The sequence below is a fragment of the Castor canadensis genome, chromosome 6 (genome assembly GCF_047511655.1).
Source record: "Castor canadensis chromosome 6, mCasCan1.hap1v2, whole genome shotgun sequence".
In the NCBI taxonomy this organism is placed as follows: domain Eukaryota; kingdom Metazoa; phylum Chordata; class Mammalia; order Rodentia; family Castoridae; genus Castor; species Castor canadensis.
The window spans coordinates 114,304,871-114,324,919 of NC_133391.1; the positions used below are offsets into that span (position 1 = coordinate 114,304,871).

The 20,049-nt window shown below is 35.4% G+C and overlaps 1 protein-coding gene across 2 annotated transcripts in view; it reads left to right on the forward strand.

The window, feature by feature from the left end:
* Positions 1-20,049, forward strand: part of Ap3b1 (adaptor related protein complex 3 subunit beta 1) — a 229,497-nt gene that overhangs the window by 142,410 nt on the left and 67,038 nt on the right. For both annotated transcript variants that reach the window (XM_074077237.1, XM_020184110.2), the window contains 2 exons: positions 1,847-1,919; positions 10,628-10,734. In XM_074077237.1, the coding sequence (XP_073933338.1) occupies positions 1,847-1,919; positions 10,628-10,734 (180 nt within the window). The remainder of the gene's footprint in view (positions 1-1,846; positions 1,920-10,627; positions 10,735-20,049) is intronic.

Consider the following 20,049-nt stretch of genomic DNA (forward strand, 5'->3'; position numbering starts at 1 on the left):
CATGCTCTTTTCACAGGAGTAATACTCTACTTGAATTGGCATTTTCATTCTGAACCTGGTTTCATTAACTTGCAACTTTTAAATTTCAGCCTCAAAACTAACATTTCTTCTATCTTGGTCCCCTAGCCCTAGACATTGTTGATTGAAGAGAGGGGCAAACACTATTTTTTGTCTTAAATTAGGAATGAAAATAAAACCCATCTAGATGATTTTTACTTTACAGTGCCAGATTTGATTATTTTGAGGGAAAAAAATCAGTGCTGATCTTTTTAGTGTGTTAATGTGTATTATATGATTCTTGAAAGTAATTTTCTGGGTAGTAGCATAAGGGAGAAAATAATCAGAACTTAAGTCATTTAAAAGTGTTACAGGATTGGAGGAGTGACTCAAGTGGTAGCGCGTACCTGCTTTGCATGTGTGAAGCCCTGGGATCAAATCCCAGTTCCACCAAGAAAAAACAAAAAAGAGAGATAAAAATGTTGCATTACCATTGCATTTATGTAATGCATAAATTCATGTACATTTGTTTGGGTTTGAGCTCGGGGCTTCACACTTGTGAGGCAAACACTCTTACTAGGTAAGCCACACCTCTACTCTGTCTTGTTCATGTATGTGCACTGGTGTAAGAACTAAGTGATGGTAGTGTACTTTTTGCCTTAGTAATACATTTCCAAGGCTATTTGTAATAATAATTCATATTAATAATAGCTTTAAATTTCTGTTTGAAGGCAGGGACTATGTCTGTCTAGGCTTTTACCTCCATTGCTTAGCACAGAATCTGATAATAAATTTAAAATTTTGTACATACCCACTGAATGAATGAATCAGTCAACAAACAAAAAGATTATAGTAAAAATTTGACTCTAATTTGAGATTTCATGTAAAATGAAAGAATATAGTTCATAATAGTAAGTAAATTGGACACAAATGTGTGTATATATGTTTAGCACCATATTTTCTGAATGTATAAACAAACCTAGCACTTCATGCTTAGGGGTACTGTATTCTAGTCTATGGTAATATGTTTCATGGATATAGTAGACTGAATAAGCAAATCTGTCTTGGTGGAACCCCTAATTTTGAGCAGATAGGTTTCAAAATATTTGTTCTTTCTACAAAACAGTCAAGAGAGTAAGTGAGTCCTTTTTCCACCTTAAAGAGCAAAAGCCTGGGAATGTCATTCATATATTTTACTTTCATGGTGTGTGTGTGTATTGCTGGGGATTGAACCCAGAGCCTTGTACATGCCATGTAAGCACTCTACCAGTGAACTACATGCCCAGCTCAAAGATTTTAATGAATATCTTTGACAAAGAAGTCTGACATAACCCAGTATTGGGACATGAAGTGCTTAGCACATGGCCTATCACAAACATACCTCAGAATAGGTTAACTTACCACAAGCCTGTAAACAATTTCAGAGCTAACATGTGTTTGAGTGCTTTTTTCTTAAATAAACTTGTTTAAAATTTTTCTAGAATGCTTGTGCACTTTCTTTTGAAAAGCCACACTATCTTTTTGTGTCAGCAAAAAGTTGTCCATTATAAAATAGTTTTTACTTACATTTAAATTTTCTCCTCAAGGTCCTTTATAATTTTTAAACACAAAATGTTTTTAAAATAATAAATAGTTTGCATTATGAGGAAGAAAAACAATTTACTATTTGAGAGAAATTTTGATTCAGAAACATTTCATGTAACCATGCAAAAGTTTTACTTGTTTGGAGATCCTGTCTCCAAAATAAAAGTTTTTGTTTGTAAGACTAAGAAGAGAAAAAATACTTATTTTGTAATATTAGATCTTTTTGAGCAAAGCATAAATTAATGAGATATTTGTTATTTTATAGGCGAAAGGAAAGAAAACACAGCAAGATAGAAACCCTCTTACCAAAGAAGTTTCACTTCTAGATCTAGATGACTGTAAGTATTAAAACATTTTGCTTCTGTGCTTAATAGAAGGTGGGGCTTGGGGAGGGGTTTGTTTTTTGATGGCGGTACTGGGGTTTGAACTCAGGGCTTCATGCTGTGAGGCAGATGCTCCTTAACCCTTGAGCCACACCTCCAGCCTTTTGTTCTTAGTTATTTTCCAAATAGGGTTTCGCATTTATGTCCAGTCTGACTTGGACAGTGCTCCTCCTATTTATTTATTTATTTATTTCATTTCTTTTATTCATATGTGCATACAATGTTTGGGTCATTTCTTCCCCCTTCCCCCCGCCCCCTCCCTTTCCCCCCCTAACCCTTCACTACCAGGCAGAAACTATTTTGCCTTATCTCTAATTTTGTTGAAGAGAGAGTATAAGCAATAATAGGAAGGACCAAGGGTTTTTGCTAGTTGAGCTAAGGATAGCTATACAGGGAGTTGACTCGCATTGCTTTCCTATACATATGTGTTGTATTTTAAATTAATTCTTCTCGAACTAACCTTTTCTCTAGTTCCTGGTCCCCTTCTCCTATTGGCCTCTGTTGGTTTAAAGTTTCTGCATTAGTTCCTTTGCATTGAGGACATCAAATGCTATCTTGTTTTTTTTTGGGGGTTTCTTGCCTATCCTCATACCTCCCTTGTGTGCTCTCGCCTCATCATGTGATCAAAGTCCAATTAATCGTGTTTGTCCTTGATCTAAAGTCCTCATATGAGAAAGAACATACGATTTTTGGTCTTCTGGGCCTGGCTGACCTCGCTTAGGATGATGTTCTCCCGTTCCATCCATTTACCTGCAAATGATAAGATTTCATTCTTCTTCATGGCTGAGTAGTATTCCATTGTGTATAAATACCACATTTTCTTAATCCATTCATCAGTAGTGGGACATCTTGGCTCTTTCCATAACTCGGCTATTGTGAATAGCTCTGTAATAAACATGGGTGTGCGAGTGCCTCTGGAGTAACCTGTGTCACATTCCTTTGGGTATATCCCCAAGAGTGGTATTCCTGGATCATATGGCAGATCTATGTTTAGATTTTTAAGAAGCCTGCAAATATTTTTCCAGAGTGGTTGTACTAGTTTGCATTCCCACCAGCAGTGTATAAGGGTTCCTTTTTCCCCACATCCTTGCTAACACCTGTTGTTGTTGGTGTTGCTAATGATGGCTATTCTAACAGGGGCGAGGTGGAATCTTAGTGTGGTTTTGATTTGCATTTGCTCCTCCTATTTATGATTACTACATAGCTGGGATGACAGGCAAACCCTGCTCAGCTTTTGTTGATTAAGACGGGGCCTCCAGAACTTTTTGCCTGTGCTGGCTTTGATCATCCTGATCTCTGCCTTCTTAGTCACTAGGGTCAGAGGCCTGAGCCAACTTATTTTTTTAGTACTTTTCCCTTATACATATCCTGAAATTTATCCATATCATCAGAGATCCAAGCTCCAGTAGCTCATGCCTATAATCCTAGCTACTTGGGAGGCTGAGATTGGGAGGATTGCAGTTCAAGATCAGGTGAGGCAGATAATTTGAGAGACCCCCATCTCCAAAATAACCAGAGCAAGAGGGACTAGAGGTGTGGCTCAAGTGATAGAGTGCCTGCTTTGCCAGTGCAAAACCTTGAGTTCAAAATCCAGTCCAACTGAAAAAAAAAAAAGGATTATCAGAGAAAGAGGTAAGATAATTTTGAAAATCAGGTATTAGTATCTTTTGTCTATTCATCTTACCAGTTTTATGTCACATGGATAATTACAGGTGGCCAAATAAAGTGTACCAAATTCATTTTAAAATCTTCTGCTTTAGTAATTTATGCTCGTCTTCCTAAATAATTATCTACGTCTCAAAGCTTCTATATTCTGAAGTGTTGATTATGGGGAATGATGCATGTAACTTAAGGAGGTAGGTAGGGAATTAGGAAAGTAAGTGAGAATGTAAAGGACATTACCATCTTCCACCTGCCACAATTTTGGTAGGAACAGAAGTGGATTATAAACACTTTGTAGGCCAATTTAATTCTACTTATCAATATTTTAACTGGAAAAACAATTTTTTTCCAGTTAAATCTACTTTGCTTTTCAGAAAATCTACTTCTAAGAATTCAGAATCTAGCAGATATACTTATTCAATGTACAAAGATGCATTTTCATTAGTTGTACAGCATTATGTGAGCTAGATAGTGGAATTAACTTTGTCGCTAGGTAGATTTTGTACTAGGAGAAGAGGAACAACAAGTAAGATTTCATGAATATTTAACTGCAATCATTTTTCAGTGTATTTTTTCGATGCAAAAGGTGAGCCATCAATCTCTTCTCTTTATATTGTTTCCATGGCCTATCTCCAGTAGCTGCAAAGAATTCTTAATACAGATAAATTAAAATGTATAATACAGAGAAATACTTAGTGTAGAAAAATTAAAAACAAAAGTGGAGCCAAATCTGAATCATTTTTTTACATATTAGCAAAAATTTTCAAGTTTGGTATTATCCAGTGTTGCTAAGATTTAGAGAAACAGACACCATACATATGTTAAATGGTTGGAACTGGATATTATCATGTTAAGTGAAATAAACCAGATCCAGAAAGTCAAGAATACTTGTTTTCTCTCATATGTGGAATCAGGGGGTGGGGAGTATGGAGGGGGAAGATCATAAAAGCAGAAGAGGAACTATTAGGGAAAAGAGATGAGGGAGGGGGGATAATTGAGGGTAATAGGGAGTTGAGTAGTATGATCAAAGTATATTACATACATGAATGAAAAAAACATAATGAAACCCATTATTTCATACAAATAACATGCTAATAAAAAAATTAGAGCCAAATCTAAATCATTTTTTACATATTAGCAAAGATTTTAAGTTTGGTATCATCCAGTGTTGCTAAGGTTTGGAGAAACATTCATCATACATGTGCTCTTCATAGGAACATAAATAGGTACAGGTTTTGGGAGTCATTTTAGCAGTATCTATCAAGCTTAAATTGTGTGTACGCTTTGACTTGGTAGGTCTCTTCTGAAAATTTATCCTGCCAATAAATTTCTTATTCCTTGCTTTAAACCCTTTAATTTAATGACTTAATTCTGCATTGAGATTAAAGTCTGTACTTCTTTCCTAGGTTTCTAAGATTATAGATGACTGACTCTTGCCTGCCTTTTATCCACATTTTCAAACTACTCTGCTTCTTTGCTTTGTTCAGACATAAGACTTGCTTCTGCCAAAGGCCTCTAACCTGCTGTCTCCTGCTGAGAACACTTCCCCGCCATGTCCCCTACCCCCAAACCTTCTTGCCTTTCAAGTCACTACTCTTACATACTTAGTTCATTCAGACAGCTGTAACAAATACTTAGACTGGGAAATTTAGAAACAACAGAAATCTATTGTACTATAAGTGAAAAGATATATATATATATAGAGAGAGAGAGAGCGCAAATATAAAGAATGGAAACCTGAAAAATGTATAATTGGTATAGTTAGATTGTTTCTTAAAGAATTATGTTTTTGTATATAGAGACAAATGTACAGCCACAAAAGATTTCCTTAAAAATTAAGTTTTTTAAGTATTTGAAAGGTAAGTTTTTTTTTTTAACGGAAATTTCATCCTAACCTGTTTTTTCAAAAGCATAGGATATATCTCTCCTTGTTTTTAATACCTCTGTAGTTAAATTCTTTTAAAAATCTCTTATAGGTCTGTACTTGTCAGAAATGACACTTGAAACTCTTATTATTAACAAGTCACTTCAGCAGATATTGTAGATGGATTATCTGCTACTGCAAAGTACTTTGCTAGGTGTTCTAATAAATAGAATTTAGGTGCTCTCTTATAGAAACTAAAATCTAGTCAGGAACACAGATCCTAAACAAGTACATTCACATATATTCTTACATATATATCTCTATAACTTAAGAGGTAAAAATAGAGATAAAAAGTATACTGAGAAACAGAGGGAAACAAACAGCAATTAAAAAGCCACAAGGCCTGTGGAAGAAATATGAACTGAGTTCAGAATTAAATACAAGCACAGGGCTTCTGCCTTCATTCTAAGCTGCTTCCTAGTACACAGTAGTTCTCTACTGTCCATGGCAAGCCATTTGTTGATCACACATTACAAACCACTCTATAGTGGCTTGAGGTCTCAGTTTGTGAGAGGTAAATTAATCCTGAAGAAGTGACTGATGATTCTGTATGTGTTTTCATTCAGTATACTCATACCAGGAAAACTGCAAATGCTGAATTTGTCCATTTCTTCATTCAGGAAATATTTATAGAAGACTTGTGATGATGTTAATAATCTACTCTGCGCTGGAGATTGTAAATAAAACATTATCCCTTACCCAGGGAACTCTTATTTAAAGAGTAATGACAGAAGCACATAAGTCAGTATGTTAGTTTCTCATCACTGTGACAAATACCTGAGAGAAACAATAGGAGAAAAGATTTTATTTTGGCTCATCCTTTCAGAGGTTTCAGTCCATTGTCTACTGGTTCCATTACTTTAGGCCTGAGGTGAGGCAAAACATCATGCCTGTGGGAGTATGTGAAAGAGGAGGCTATTTACCTCATGGCATCTAGGAAGCCAAGAGAAAAAGAGAGAGACAGACAGAGAGGGAGGGAGGGAGGAAGGAAGGGGCTAGGGACAATACCCTTCTCAGGTCTTCTCCAAGTGACCTACTTCTTCCCATTAGGCCCCACCAACTAAAGTTTCCTGCACCTCCCAAAATAGCACCATCAGCTAGGATCCAAGCCTTCAACACATAAGCCTATGGGGGACATTTCATATTCAAACAATAACATGTGACTATTAGATCGCCACATTATAGATGAAATGAGAGTGATATATATAAAGTACTGTTAGGGATTGTGGTGCCTAATCCACTTGGCATTTTCAATATGTATTCCTTGAGCCAAGTCTTGGAGACAAGAGGACACAGTAAGAGGAGGGTATACTGGGCAGTAAGGGGATGGTTAGCAGCCCTAGTAAATGACTTGTTCTACTAAAAATGGTTCTGCAACTTTGAATGTGTTAGCACAGGCATTAGTCCTAGTATACCTGGTATACCTTTAATCAGTTTAGTAAGTGTGTCTTGTTTATTCATTTGTATAATGGAGAAAGAAAAAATACTGTAAATCTGCAATTCATTAGACTCTGAAGTTATCTGACTATTTCATGGGTATCAGTTGATAATACGTAAGAAAATATTTGTGACAAGATAATATATGACTAGCAATCTGCTGTTGGACTTGGAGGTAGCAATATAGCTAAATAAAACAGGCATATTTTATATTTCTAGAAGTTAAAATATCTTTCAGTATCCCATATCATGTGGTCTCAGTAAGGTGATCATAAAGCAGCAATTAATTTTTGGCATTATTTTGTAGGACATGTAAACTTATGCTTTTACACAATTAATATAATGAACTCTGAAGTCTTTTAACATATCTTTCAGCCATATAATAACTGCTTCATATAAACCTTATGATCTGTGGTATTTCATTGTTGTTGTGGTTAAGGTAGTAGAATGGGGTAGCTAAGAGGACAGTAGAATTAAGCTATGTAAGTTTGAATCCCGGTTCTGATACTTCTTAGCTGTGTTACCTTGAACAGTTTACTTAGCTTCTCTGTGCTTTAGTTGCTTTATCTGTAAAATTGGACTAATGTTTAGGGTAATTTAATCTTAAAAAATTTAAATGATTCATTACATGTAAAAGCGCTTAAATCTGCATCCAGCACATGATAAGCATTTTATAAGTATTTTTGATGATGAAAACAGTAAGTGCATATAAATGATGCAGCAACAGCAGTCAGTTACATTATCAAGTTAAAAACTACATATTGAACCATTCTACACTGGATTGTACTTGAAGCAAAATTTTGATAATAGTAATTATGTAATTATTAGTTATTAGTAATTGTGTAATCACTATATTAGCAAAAGAAAATAGTGTTTTGTAGAAAATTTAAAAAAGGAAATGAGTTTGTAAACTGAACACTTTGACTTAACATTCTGACTTATCAGTTCAGATTCTCTGCATATGCAGATTCTCTTCGAATTATATCATATTGAGATACTGTTTTATCTCTTGGGTCTTTCTCTGTTTATTATACACATTTTTTCCCCGCTAGAGCCTCTATCTTCTGAAATGTTATTAAAGGCTTGTCTTTTTTTTTTTTTTTAATAGTGAAATTTGCCTATGGTGTGAATTTTTTTCTCTAGGCTCTTGATTTACCCAAGCCATAGTTGAAATCAGTCCATTTCTTACTCATGAGCATTTGGTATTTTGAATAGGTAGGTGATGGATGGATGGAGGGACAGATCGGTGGATGTGTAGATTTACCATTAAAGGAACGAGCATGCATTTAGAGCCCATCAAAAAGGTTACACATTTCATAGAAAGGTAACATACTGTGATCCAAGTTAGAAGAACCAGGTTCTAATTCTGTAGTGGTTCTACCATTCTTTTGTGACCTTGGCAAATCTTAATCTCCCTATGCCTCAGTTTCCAGTGTCTTTAATATGCATGCTTTTTTGAAGCTTTCTCACTGCCATTATCTTTCTTCAGTCCTTTTCACCACTATCCTTTAGTCAGTCCCTTATCCTGCCATCTGATAAATCATACTCAGGATCGTATTCACCATATCATTCCTCTGTTTGGTAGATTTTTAACAGATCCCCTGTAGAGGTTAAATCCAACTCCTTTTGCTTTTCCTGTTTCTCATCTTGCAGCCTTTGCTTAGAAGCATTCTCTCACCCAGCAGTTAACTGGTGTCTTCTTTCTCTTTGCAAATCCCACCCTTACATAAAACCTGAGCTTCATTCTTTGCTGTTCATAAAGCTTCCTCTTAACACCCTAGGCCCAGTGGTGATTCCCTTTCTTCCCTCCCCAACCCCTTTTCTCCCCATTTCCCTTTCTCTCCATAGCACTTGCTAACTGTACAGTGACTTTTAGGTAAGTCTGAAGAAGCCTGGGGATTTGTAGCAATGCTTCCGCCGCACACGTGAGTGGAAGGGGAGAACCACAGCCTCCATCTCTTCCTCCACCCACTCTGAACCCTGCTTTTTCTGTTGCATATGTTTAGGTTTTATCTGAGATTTCATTTAAAAGTTTCCTTTCTTGGCAATATTATTTATGTTCTATATTTTTAATTTATTTTTTAAAGCATCTATATCTTTTTTTTTCTTAACTAAGTTTGAAATTACTTGAAGACAGGCACCAAATCTTGCACTTCATTGTCTCTCTGTCTTACTAAAAAAATATTTATTGTTAACTTTATGAACTAACATTTATTCTGCATAGTTTATAGGATATTGTTAAACTAAAATGAGAAAAAGATAGTCCCAATAGCGATATCAAATTAAATAAATTTACTCCCTTTGGAGTGTTATTTTTGAGTAAGAATTTGTTGGACGCAAAAACGTTTTCCATATTTTATTCAAGTAACAGTTAATAAAGTACTAAAGTCTGTTAACAGACACTACTAGAAACACAAACATGTAAAGGCACAAATTTGTATTACATGAGAAGTAAAGTTTGTCCATGTAAAACTGTGAAACAAAGAAGACACATATAGGGCTAGAGGTGTGACTCTATGGTAGAGCACCTGCCTAACAAGTATCAAGCCCTAAGGAGAAACCCTGAGTTCTAACTCCCGTAATGCAAAAAAAAAAGAAAAGAAAAATGTACAAAGTACATATAAGCTGTATTGGGGATGTCAAGTCTTTCCAAACTCTTGTTATCTCATCAGAGAGAAATTGCAACACGAAGGAGTCAGAGAAGTACCTTCTAGGCAAACTGAATAGAAATCAAAAGACCCAGCTATAGAGCAAGATACTAGAAACTGTTATCCCATAGAGCTGTAGCAGAGCTGGAGATAAGTTGGACCTGAACTGTTCAGTATGGTAGCCAAGAGCCTTATGTAGCTTCTTAAATTTAATATGATTAAAATAAAAAATGCATTTCTTTCATCATTCTAGCCACGTTTAGAGAGTGAGAGCACATTAAGCACATGTGGCTGGCTAGTGGCACATGATGATGTTGGAAAACATTTCCATTATCATAGAAAGTTCTGTTGGGCAGGGCTGATAGACTATAGACCTTTCACAGGCCAGTATGAGCCTTTGAAGAGCTTTAAGCAGGCAAGTAACATTAGATTTGCAAACTTACAGGTGTCCATTCTCAGGTATATGCCAGTTTTCAAACATGTAAAATATTTCTGTCTAGTACTTAGCTTCGTTATTATAATTAGAAGGGAATTAGGTAGCCTGAACCCCTAATTAGTTATAATTGTGAATAAAATAGAGAAATGATTTAAACATTCTTTTAAGACTCCTGACTCACCTGGGGAGCTCTTGAAAGCTATTGTTATTCTGTATATTAGTGTGGAATAATGTTCTTCACTTTTTTCTTTTAGTGAAATTTCTGGGTGTTAAATGTTAGTGATAATGTTATGTGACAAAATTTTTCAAAAACTATTTACTGAAGATATTTATATCCTTATTTCTTTATAGGATTTGCCATTTTATTTTGAAAGCTAAGACTAATAACTGCCATGACTTGATAATAACTTGACTAAATCAAGATGTTAAATAGAATTGTCATACATTTATTAATCAAAGTAATTTAATTAGACTTACTAACAAAATAAAAGTGTTGCTTTTAATAATTTGAATTAAATTTCCATGCACATTTGCTAATTTGGGCCTTTTCTTACAGTTAACCCAGTATCCACTCCCATCACACTTCCTACACCAGCTCTTACTCCAAGCTTGATAGCTGATCTTGAAGGTTTAAACTTGTCAACTTCTTCATCAGTCATCAGCGTAAGTTAAATATAAAATACACTAGCTCAGTTTTCATATGTTGTCTTTGATCTTTTTAATTAAAATGAAAATAATCGAAGTAGATTTCTTAGCCTTGAATAGTTCCTCCTCTTACCAAAGTCCAATTCAGAAAAGACCTTCTAATTTTTAAATGTTTTTAAAATTTATCCAAACCTTTATCTCCTCAATTTACTTGTGTGTGTTATCTGTATTTAATTAAAATGTTTACATTTTCCTCTGGCACTGTTACATACCTGTAACATACAGGAATTCTTGTCACATTGAGGTAATTTATATGTACTTGTGTGTCACTTCACAAGGATATATTCTAAGAAGGGTGTTGTTACGTGATTTCTGTGGTTGTGGAAACATCATTGAGTATACTTACACAAAGTAAGGCAGCTAGAACATTTCCAAGCACTGCAATCTCCTATAGTCTGCTGTTGACTGAGATGTCATTATGTGGCACTTGACTATCCTTGAATTATGCCATGAAGAATTATTGTCTAGGAGCAGAGGGTTTAACTCAGTGATAGAGTTCACATCCTTGTGTTCAATCCCTAGCACCAATATAAATGAATGAATGTCTGTGTTTGTTCCCATAGCCATTCTTTTCCTATCACAGAGGTCTTTTACCATAGGCTACTAAAATTCATAACTGTCTGCATTTTAAAAGCTCAAGATTGTATTTCTCTTTGTGTTAACTTCATACATTTATTTACATGCATTAGTATCTTTTAAAAAATCTTTAATGTTATTTATAGATTGTGACTTTAGGTGAGGCAAGAATACTGCCTGTTACAAAATAATATCAAAACTATCAACCTTCATAGTATGTGAAACTGCAGTACTTTTTTTGTGTGTGTTTTAGCATGTTATATCCACTAACCTTTCACTTTAAATCAAGTGTGTTGCCTAGGGTGTGTGATCTGTTGACATGCCTGATCTTCTGTTAATTTTTTGTCAGAAAATCTACAAATATACGATAGAAGTACACATAGCTTGAGTACATCTGATATAGCAAGTGGTCACCAGTACTGGCAAGGTACTGAGCCATCAGGGAACCTAGAGCTGAGTCTACCAAAAATGGAGAAGAATACCTAATTCTTATACATTATTATAAAAACTATTTCTCCTTCAAAGAAAATATATGTGGACCATGCAATGAATACTGAGAACTACTTGCATTTCTGTTCACCTCTGGTTAGCTCACATAGAAAGTATAGGTGAAAAATATTAAGGTACAGTTTTTTGTATGTGTGGTACTGGGGCTTGAACCCAAGACTTGGCACTTAAGATACAGGTGCTCTACTGATTGAGCCACGCCTCCAGCAATATTCTTTTTAAATGTAAAGCAAGATTTTCTCTTAGCTACTCAGAAATGAGTAAGAATGGCATTTGGGATTTTTAGTTTGCCATTATTTTTAAAAGGAAAAGGCATATTAAAAGAGGTAGGGGAAAGCAATGAAAAGCAGTCAAGTCTTTCATTTATTCAAGTCATAAACTTATTGAACATATGTGTTAGACTCTAAAGAGAATAGTAGTCATCAAAAAATCTATAGTGAAGCATTTTGTTCCTCTAGAGGCCCCCCAAAATTTGGTAGGCCATAAGGTAGTGGATAAATAACAACTCATGCTCTGGTATCAGATGCCTGGGGTGTGAAATCCTTGTATTGCTACTTCCTGGCTATTGTGACCTTAGGCAAATTGGCAAGTAGCATTTCTACCCCTTACTTTTCTTTGAGGATTGAGGGATTGTTGTGAGATTAATGAGACAATAACATGTAAAAGCTCTTAGAACAGTGGTGGGCACCTTGTTGTTATTCAGTTGAATATTAACTAATATTTTTGGAAGTGATAGGTGATAATGGACCCTAAGTATATTCATATACTTTGTTAGCTATAAAAAAATGCACTTGAAAATCAGAAAAGCTTAATAGTAAATTTTTATTCGTCACAAAGTAATTAAAAGATGCTTTTATACTAAGGAAAATACTGAGCTGAACTTTTCAAAGGAATGAAAAGTGCTCCATCCAAAGTTGGGCCAAAAAGGATTACCAAATGATATAGCAGAGTGAAGCAGTTCCATAGCACCCACCATAAAAGTTACCAGAATGATTAAGTCAATAGCACCAAGAGAATGGTAACCATTAATTCACCAGCAACAACCAAATCAGGAAAAGAGTAGAACTTTAAACAAACAAAAGATAGATCCTTGAAGAGAGTTATGTAGAAATGAACTGAATATTCTGGTACAAATTGGTATGCCCCTAATCTCACCTTCAACTCCCAAAACAGTACGGACAAAAGAAGACAAATCAACCAAATTTATCTGCAGTTTTGGAGTGTCTTTTAGGTTTTATTTTTATTTAGTTTCTTCAATTAAAACAAGGCTATAGGCCTGGCATGGTAGCTTGTTCCTATAATTGTTCAGGAGGCATAGGTAGAGGATCAAATCCAAGGCTGCCCAGGCAGAAAGTGTGAGACTTTACCTGAAAGGTAAAAGCAGAAACGTGTTGGTGTAGTTCAAGTGCAAGGCCTTGAGCTCAAATTCCATGCTGCCAAAATAAATAAATAAATGAAAAAGATTAGGCTATAATTTCATTCAGTAGCATATTTTGTCATTTCTGTACTATCTGTCTATTGGAGCTATCATATTTACAAAGATTGACAGTTTTTTTATGTGGTTATAATTTTTGGGTCATTTGTTGTTTTCTTTTTGTATTTTTCTATAACATTTAGATGTCTCATAATGCTAATTAACTTTTCCTCCCTCCCTTCCTTTCTTCCTTCTTTCCTCTTTCCCCCTCCTCCTTCATCTTTCCTTGTAGTCTGGGCAGACCTCAAACTCAAGATTCTCCTGTCTCGGCCTCCCAAAAGCTGGGATTACAGGCATAAGTCATGACATCTGGCCCTAATTAACTTTTTAAAGCAATAGAATTGTTATTATAAAAACGTGCAAAGCTAAAGAAACAGTCAAAATTAATTTATACTATTACAAGTCAGAATAATGATTACTTGTAAGAGAGTAAGTACTTGGAACACTGAGGAACTAGTCTAGGATGCTCACATTCTGTCTATTCATTTGGGAACTGGTATGTGGGTGTGTTCAGTTTATAAATAGATTTTTCAGCTTTGTATTTAAGATATGTATGTTTTTCTTTTTTTTAATTTCTTTTTCTTTTTTTTTCTTTTTTTATTATTCATATGTGCATACAATGCTTGGGTCATTTCTCCCCCCTGCCCCTAGCCCCTCCCTTACCACCCACTCCACACCCTCCCTCTCCCCCCCACCCCCTCGACCTGGCAGAAACTATTTTGCCCTTATCTCTAATTTTGTTGAAGGGTGAGTATAAGCAATAATAGGAAGGACCAAGGGTTTTTGCTAGTTGAGATAAGGATAGCTATACAGGGAGTTGACTCACATTGATTTCCTGTGCATGTGTGTCACCTTCTAGGTTAATTCTTCTTGATCTAACCTTTTCTCTAGTTCCTGGTCCCCTTCTCCTATTGACCTCAGTTGCTTTTAAAATATCTGCTTTAGTTTCTCTGCGTTAAGGGCAACAAATGCTAGCTAATGTTTTAGGAGTCTTACCTATCCTCATATCTCCCTTGTGTGCACTCGCTTTTATCTTGTGATCAAAGTTCAATCCCCTTGTTGTGTTTGTCCTTGATCTAATGTCTGTATATGAGGGAGAACATATGATTTTTGGTCTTTTGGGCCAGGCTAACCTCACTCAGAATGATGTTCTCCAATTTCATCCATTTACCTGCGAATGATAACATTTCGTTCTTTTTCATGGCTGCATAAAATTCCATTGTGTATAGATACCACATTTTCTTGATCTACTCGTCAGTACTGAGGCATCTTGGCTGTTTCCATAACTTGGCTATTGTGAATAGTGCTGCAATAAACATGGGTCAGGTGCCTCTGGAGTAACCTGTGAAACAGTCTTTTGGGTATATCCCCAAGAGTGGAATTGCTGGATCAAATGGTAGATCAATGTTTAGATTTTTAAGTGGCCTCCAAATTTTTTTTCCAGAATGGTTATACTAGTTTACATTCCCACCAACAGTGTAAGAGGGTTCCTTTTTCCCCACATCCTCACCAACATGTGCTGTTGCTAATGATGGCTACTGGGGTGAGATGGAATCTTAATGTGGTTTTAATTTGCATTTCCTTTATTGGTAGTGATGGTGAGCATTTTTTCATTTGTTTTTGGCCATTTGAATTTCTTCTTTTGAGAAAGTTCCGTTTAGTTCACTTGCCCATTTCTTTATTGGTTCATTAATTTTGGGAGAATTTAGTTTTTTGAGTTCTGTATATATCCTGATTATCAGTCCTTTGATGTATAACTGGCAAATATTTTCTCCCACTCTGTGGGTGGTCTCTTCAGTTTAGAGACCATTTCTTTTGTTGAGCAGAAGCTTTTTAGTTTTATGAAGTCCCATTTACCTATGCTATCTCTTAGTTGCTGAGCTTGCTGGGGTTCCATTGAGAAAGTTCTTGCCTATACCTACTAACTCCAGAGTATTTCCTACTCTTTTCTGTACCAACTTTAGAGTTTGGGGTCTGATATTAAGATCCTTGATCCATTTTGAGTTAATGTTGGTATAGGGTGATATACATGGATCTAGTTTCAGTTTTTTGCAGACTGCTAACCAGGTTTCCCAGCAGTTTTTATTGAAGAGGCTATCTTTTCTCCATCATATATTTTTAGCCCATTTGTCAGAGATAAGTTGGTTATAGTTGTGTGGCTTCAAATCCAGGTCCTCTATTCTGTTCCATTGGTCTTCATGTCTGTTTTTGTGCCAGTACCATGCTGTTTTTATTCTTACTGCTTTGTAATATAGTTTGAAGTCAGGTATCGTGATACCTCCAGCATTGTTCTTTTGACTGAGTATTGCCTTGGCTATTCGTGGCCTCTTGTGTTTCCATATAAATTTAATGGTAGATTTTTCAATCTCTTTGATGAATGTCATTGAGATTTTGATGGGAATTGCATTAAACATGTAGATTACTTTTGGGAGTATAGACATTTTTACTATGTTGATTCTACCAATCCATGAGCATGGGAGATCTCTCCACTTTCTATAGTCTTCCTCAATCTCTTTCTTCAGAAGTGTATAGTTTTCCTTGTAGAGGTCATTCACATCTTTTGTTAGGTTTACACCTAGATATTTGATTTTTTTTGAGGCTATTTTAAATGGAATTGTTTTCATATATTCTTTTTCAGTTTGTTCATTATTAGTGTATAGAAATGCTAATGATTTTTCTATGTTGATTTTATATCCTACTACCTTGCTGTAGCTATTGATGGTGTCTAGGAGCTTCTGAGTAGAGTTTTTTGGGTCTTTAAGGTATAGGATCATGTCATCTGCAAACAGGGATATTTTGACAGCTTCTTTACCTATTTGCATTCCTTTTATTCCTTCTTCTTCCTTAATTGCTCTGGCTAGGAATTCCAGTACTATGTTGAACAGGAGTGGAGATAGTGGGCATCCTTGTCTGGTTCCTGATTTTAGAGGGAATGGTTTCAGTTTTTCTCCATTAAGTATAATGCTGACTGTAGGTTTGTCATATATAGCTTTTATAATGTTGAGATACTTCCTTCTATTCCTAGTTTTCTTAGAGCTTTTATCATGAAATGGTGTTGGATCTTATCAAAGGCTTTTTCTGCATCTATTGAGATGATCAAGTGGTTTTTATCTTTGCTTCTGTTAATGTGGTTTATTACGTTTATTGATTTTTGTATATTGAACCACCCCTGCTTTCCTGGGATGAAGCCTACTTGGTCCTGGTGAATGATCTTTTTAATGTGTTGTTGAATTCGGTTTGCCATTATTTTGTTGAGGATTTTTGCATCAATATTCATTAAGGAGATTGGCCTATAGTTCTCCTTTTTGGAGGTGTCTTTGCCTGGTTTTGGAATAAGTGTAATACTGGCTTCATATTTATGGCTTCATAAAATGTGTTAGGCAGTTTTCCTTCCCTTTCTATTTTGTGGAACAGTTTAAGGAGGGTTGGTGTCAGTTCTTCTTTAAAGGTCTGATAGAATTCAGCAGAGAATCCATCAGGTCCTGGACTTTTCTTTTTGGGGAGACTCTTGATTGCTGCTTCAATTTCATTTTGTGTTATAGATCTATTCAGGTGATTAATTTCCTCTTGGTTCAGTTTTGGATGATCATATGTATCTAGAAATCTGTCCATTTCTTTAAGATTTTCAAATTTATTTGAATATAGGTTCTCAAAGTAGTCTCTGATGATTTCCTGGACTTCCATGGTGTTTGTTGTTATGTCCCCTTTTGTATTCCTGATTCTACTAATTTGGGTTTTTTCTCTCCTCATTTTAGTCAGGTTTGCCAGGGGTCTGTTGATCTTGTTTATTTTTTCAAAGAACCAACTTTTTGTTTCATTAATTCTTTGTATGGTTTTTTGGTTTCTATTTCATTGATTTCAGCTCTTATTTTTATTATTTCTCTCAGAGTATGTGTTTTGGGATTTGCTTGTTCTTGTTTTTCTAGGAGTTTGAGATGTATCATTAGGTCATTGATTTGGGATCTTTCAATCTTTTTAATATATGCACTCATGGCTATAAACTTTCCTCTCAGGACTGCCTTTTCTGTGTCCCATAGGTTCCGGTAGTTTGCATTTTCATTTTCATTGACTTCCAGGAACTTTTTAATTTCCTCTTTTATTTCATCAATGACCCATTGTTCATTAAACTATGAGTTATTCAGTTTCAAGCTGTTGCATGTTTTTTGTCTTTACTTTTGTTGTTGAGTTCTAGTTTTGTTGCATTGTTATCAGATAGTATGCACAGTATAATTTCTATTTTCCTATATTTGCTGAGGCTTGCTTTGTGCCCTAGGATATGATCTATTTTGGAGAAGGTTCCGTGGGCTGCTGAGAAGAATGTACATTGTGTAGAAGTTGGATGAAATGTTCTGTAGACATCAAGTAGGACCATTTGATCTATTGTATATTTTAGATCTTGGATTTCTTTATTGATTTTTTGTTTGGATGACCTATCTATCGATGATTATGGGGTGTGAAAGTCTCCCACCACCTCTGTGTTGGAGTTAATATATGCTTTTAGATCTTTCAGGGTATGTTTGATGAAATTGGGTACGTTGACATTGGGTGCATATAGGTTGATGATTGTTACTTCCTTTTGGTCTGTTTCCCCTTTTATTAGTATGGAATGTCCTTTCTTATCTCGTTTGATCAATGTAGGTTTGAAGTCTACTTTGTCAGAGAGAAGTATTGCTACTCTTGCCCGTTTTCGGGGCCATTGGCTTGGTAACTCTTCTTCCAGCCTTTCATCCTAAGCCTATGTTTATTTCTGTCAGTGAGATGGGTCTCCTGTAAGTAAGAAATTGTTGGATCTTCCTTTTTAATCCATTTTGTCAAACGGTGGCTTTTGATTGGTGAATTAAGTCCGTTAACATTAAGTGTTAGTACTGATAGGTATGTGGTGATGCCTGTCATTTAGTTGTCTTAGTTGTTTGAAAGTTTGATTGTATGTACCCAAGTTGAGGTTACTCTCTACTTTCTTGCTTTTTCTTTTCCTGTAGTTTGGTGCTGCCTGTCCTTTCATAGTTATGTTCGGTTTCACTTCCTGTGTGCAGAAGCCCTTGAAGAATCTTTTGTAGTGGCTTTGTGGTCACATATTGTTTTAGTTTCTGCTTATCATGGAAGACTTTTATTTCTCCATCTATTTTGAATGATAGTTTTGCTGGGTAGAGTATCCTGGGGTTGAAGTTATTTTCATTCAGTGCCCGGAAGATGTCACCCCATGCTCTTCTTGCTTTTAATGTTTCTGTTGAGAAGTCTGCTGTGATTTTGATGGGTTTACCTTTGTATGTTACTTGTTTTTTCTCTCTTACAGCCTTCAATATTCTTTCCTTAGTTTCTGAACTTGTTGTTTTAATGATGATATGTGGTGGAGTAGTTCTATTTTGATCTGGTCTGTTTGGTGTTCTGGAGGCCTCTTGCATGTGTATGGGAATATCTTTCTCTAGATTTGGGAAATTTTCCGTTATTATTTTGTTGAATATATTACGCATTCCCTTCGCTTGCACCTCTTCTCCTTCTTCGATGCCCATGATTCTCAAGTTTGGTTTTTTGATGGAGTCAGTGAGTTCTTGCACTTTCTTTTCACAGGTCTGGAGTTGTTTAATTGATAGTTCTTCAGTTTTTTCTTTAATTAACATTTCATCTTCGAGTTCTGAGATCCTGTCTTCTGTTTGTTCTATTCTGCTGGATTGGCCTTCCGTTTTATTTTGCAATTCTGTTTCATTCTTTTTTCTGAGGTTTTCCATATCCTGGGTGGTTTCCTCTTTAATGTTGTCTATTTTTGTCCTGAGTTCATTTATCTCTTTATTAATCGTGTTCTCTGTTTCACTTTGTTGTTTATACTGTGCTTCTATGGTTTCCTTTATTTCTTCTTCTGTGTTTTCAAATTCTCTATTTTTTTGTCTTGGAATTTCTTGAGTGTCTCCTGTACATTTTGTTTGACCATATCCAGTATCATCTCTATAAAAGTCTTATTGAGTATCTGTAGTATGTCTTCTTTTAAATTATTCTTGTGGGCTTCATTGGGTTCTTTGGCATCGTTTATCTTCATTTTTTTGGAGTCTGGATCTGAGTATCTGTTTTCTTCATTTCCCTCTGTTCCTGCACTAATTTTTTGGTGTGGGGAAACTGGTTTCCCTGTTTTTTCTGTCTTCCTGTCATTGCCCTTGGTGTTGTTATTCTTCCTGTGTTGTGTGCATTTAAATATTTTCTGGCTTGTAATAATAGCATTAGTGATATTTAGAATGAAGGGTGAGAGGGGATGGGAAGCAAAGAAGTTAAAGGAAAAGGGAAAAACAAAGAATGAAGTAGAACAAAAACAAAGTAACAAACAAAAAAAGTTTCCAAGGTATAAATGGGGAGAGATGGTGTACTAATCAACCTTAAGCTGAAAAGGCATTAGAGAGACAGAGAGAAGATTGAAAATAAAAAATAAAAATAAAGATAAGAATAAAAATAAAAAATAAGTAAATGAAAAAAAAAAATATATATATATAAAACAAAAAAAACCCTCCAAGTTCAAATGCAGTGAAGTTTCAGTCTTAATAATTTTGGTGTTCGTCCCTCAGCCTCCAATCCTGGAAAGGGTGCCTCAGATTTTGTTCTGTAGTTGTCTCATCAAACGGGAAACAGAACAAAACCACACAAAACAAAACAAAAAAACCCCACAAAGTGTCCCAAGTTCAAATGCAATACAGTTTCAGTAATTTTTTCAGCATGCAGGTGTAGTTCGGTTG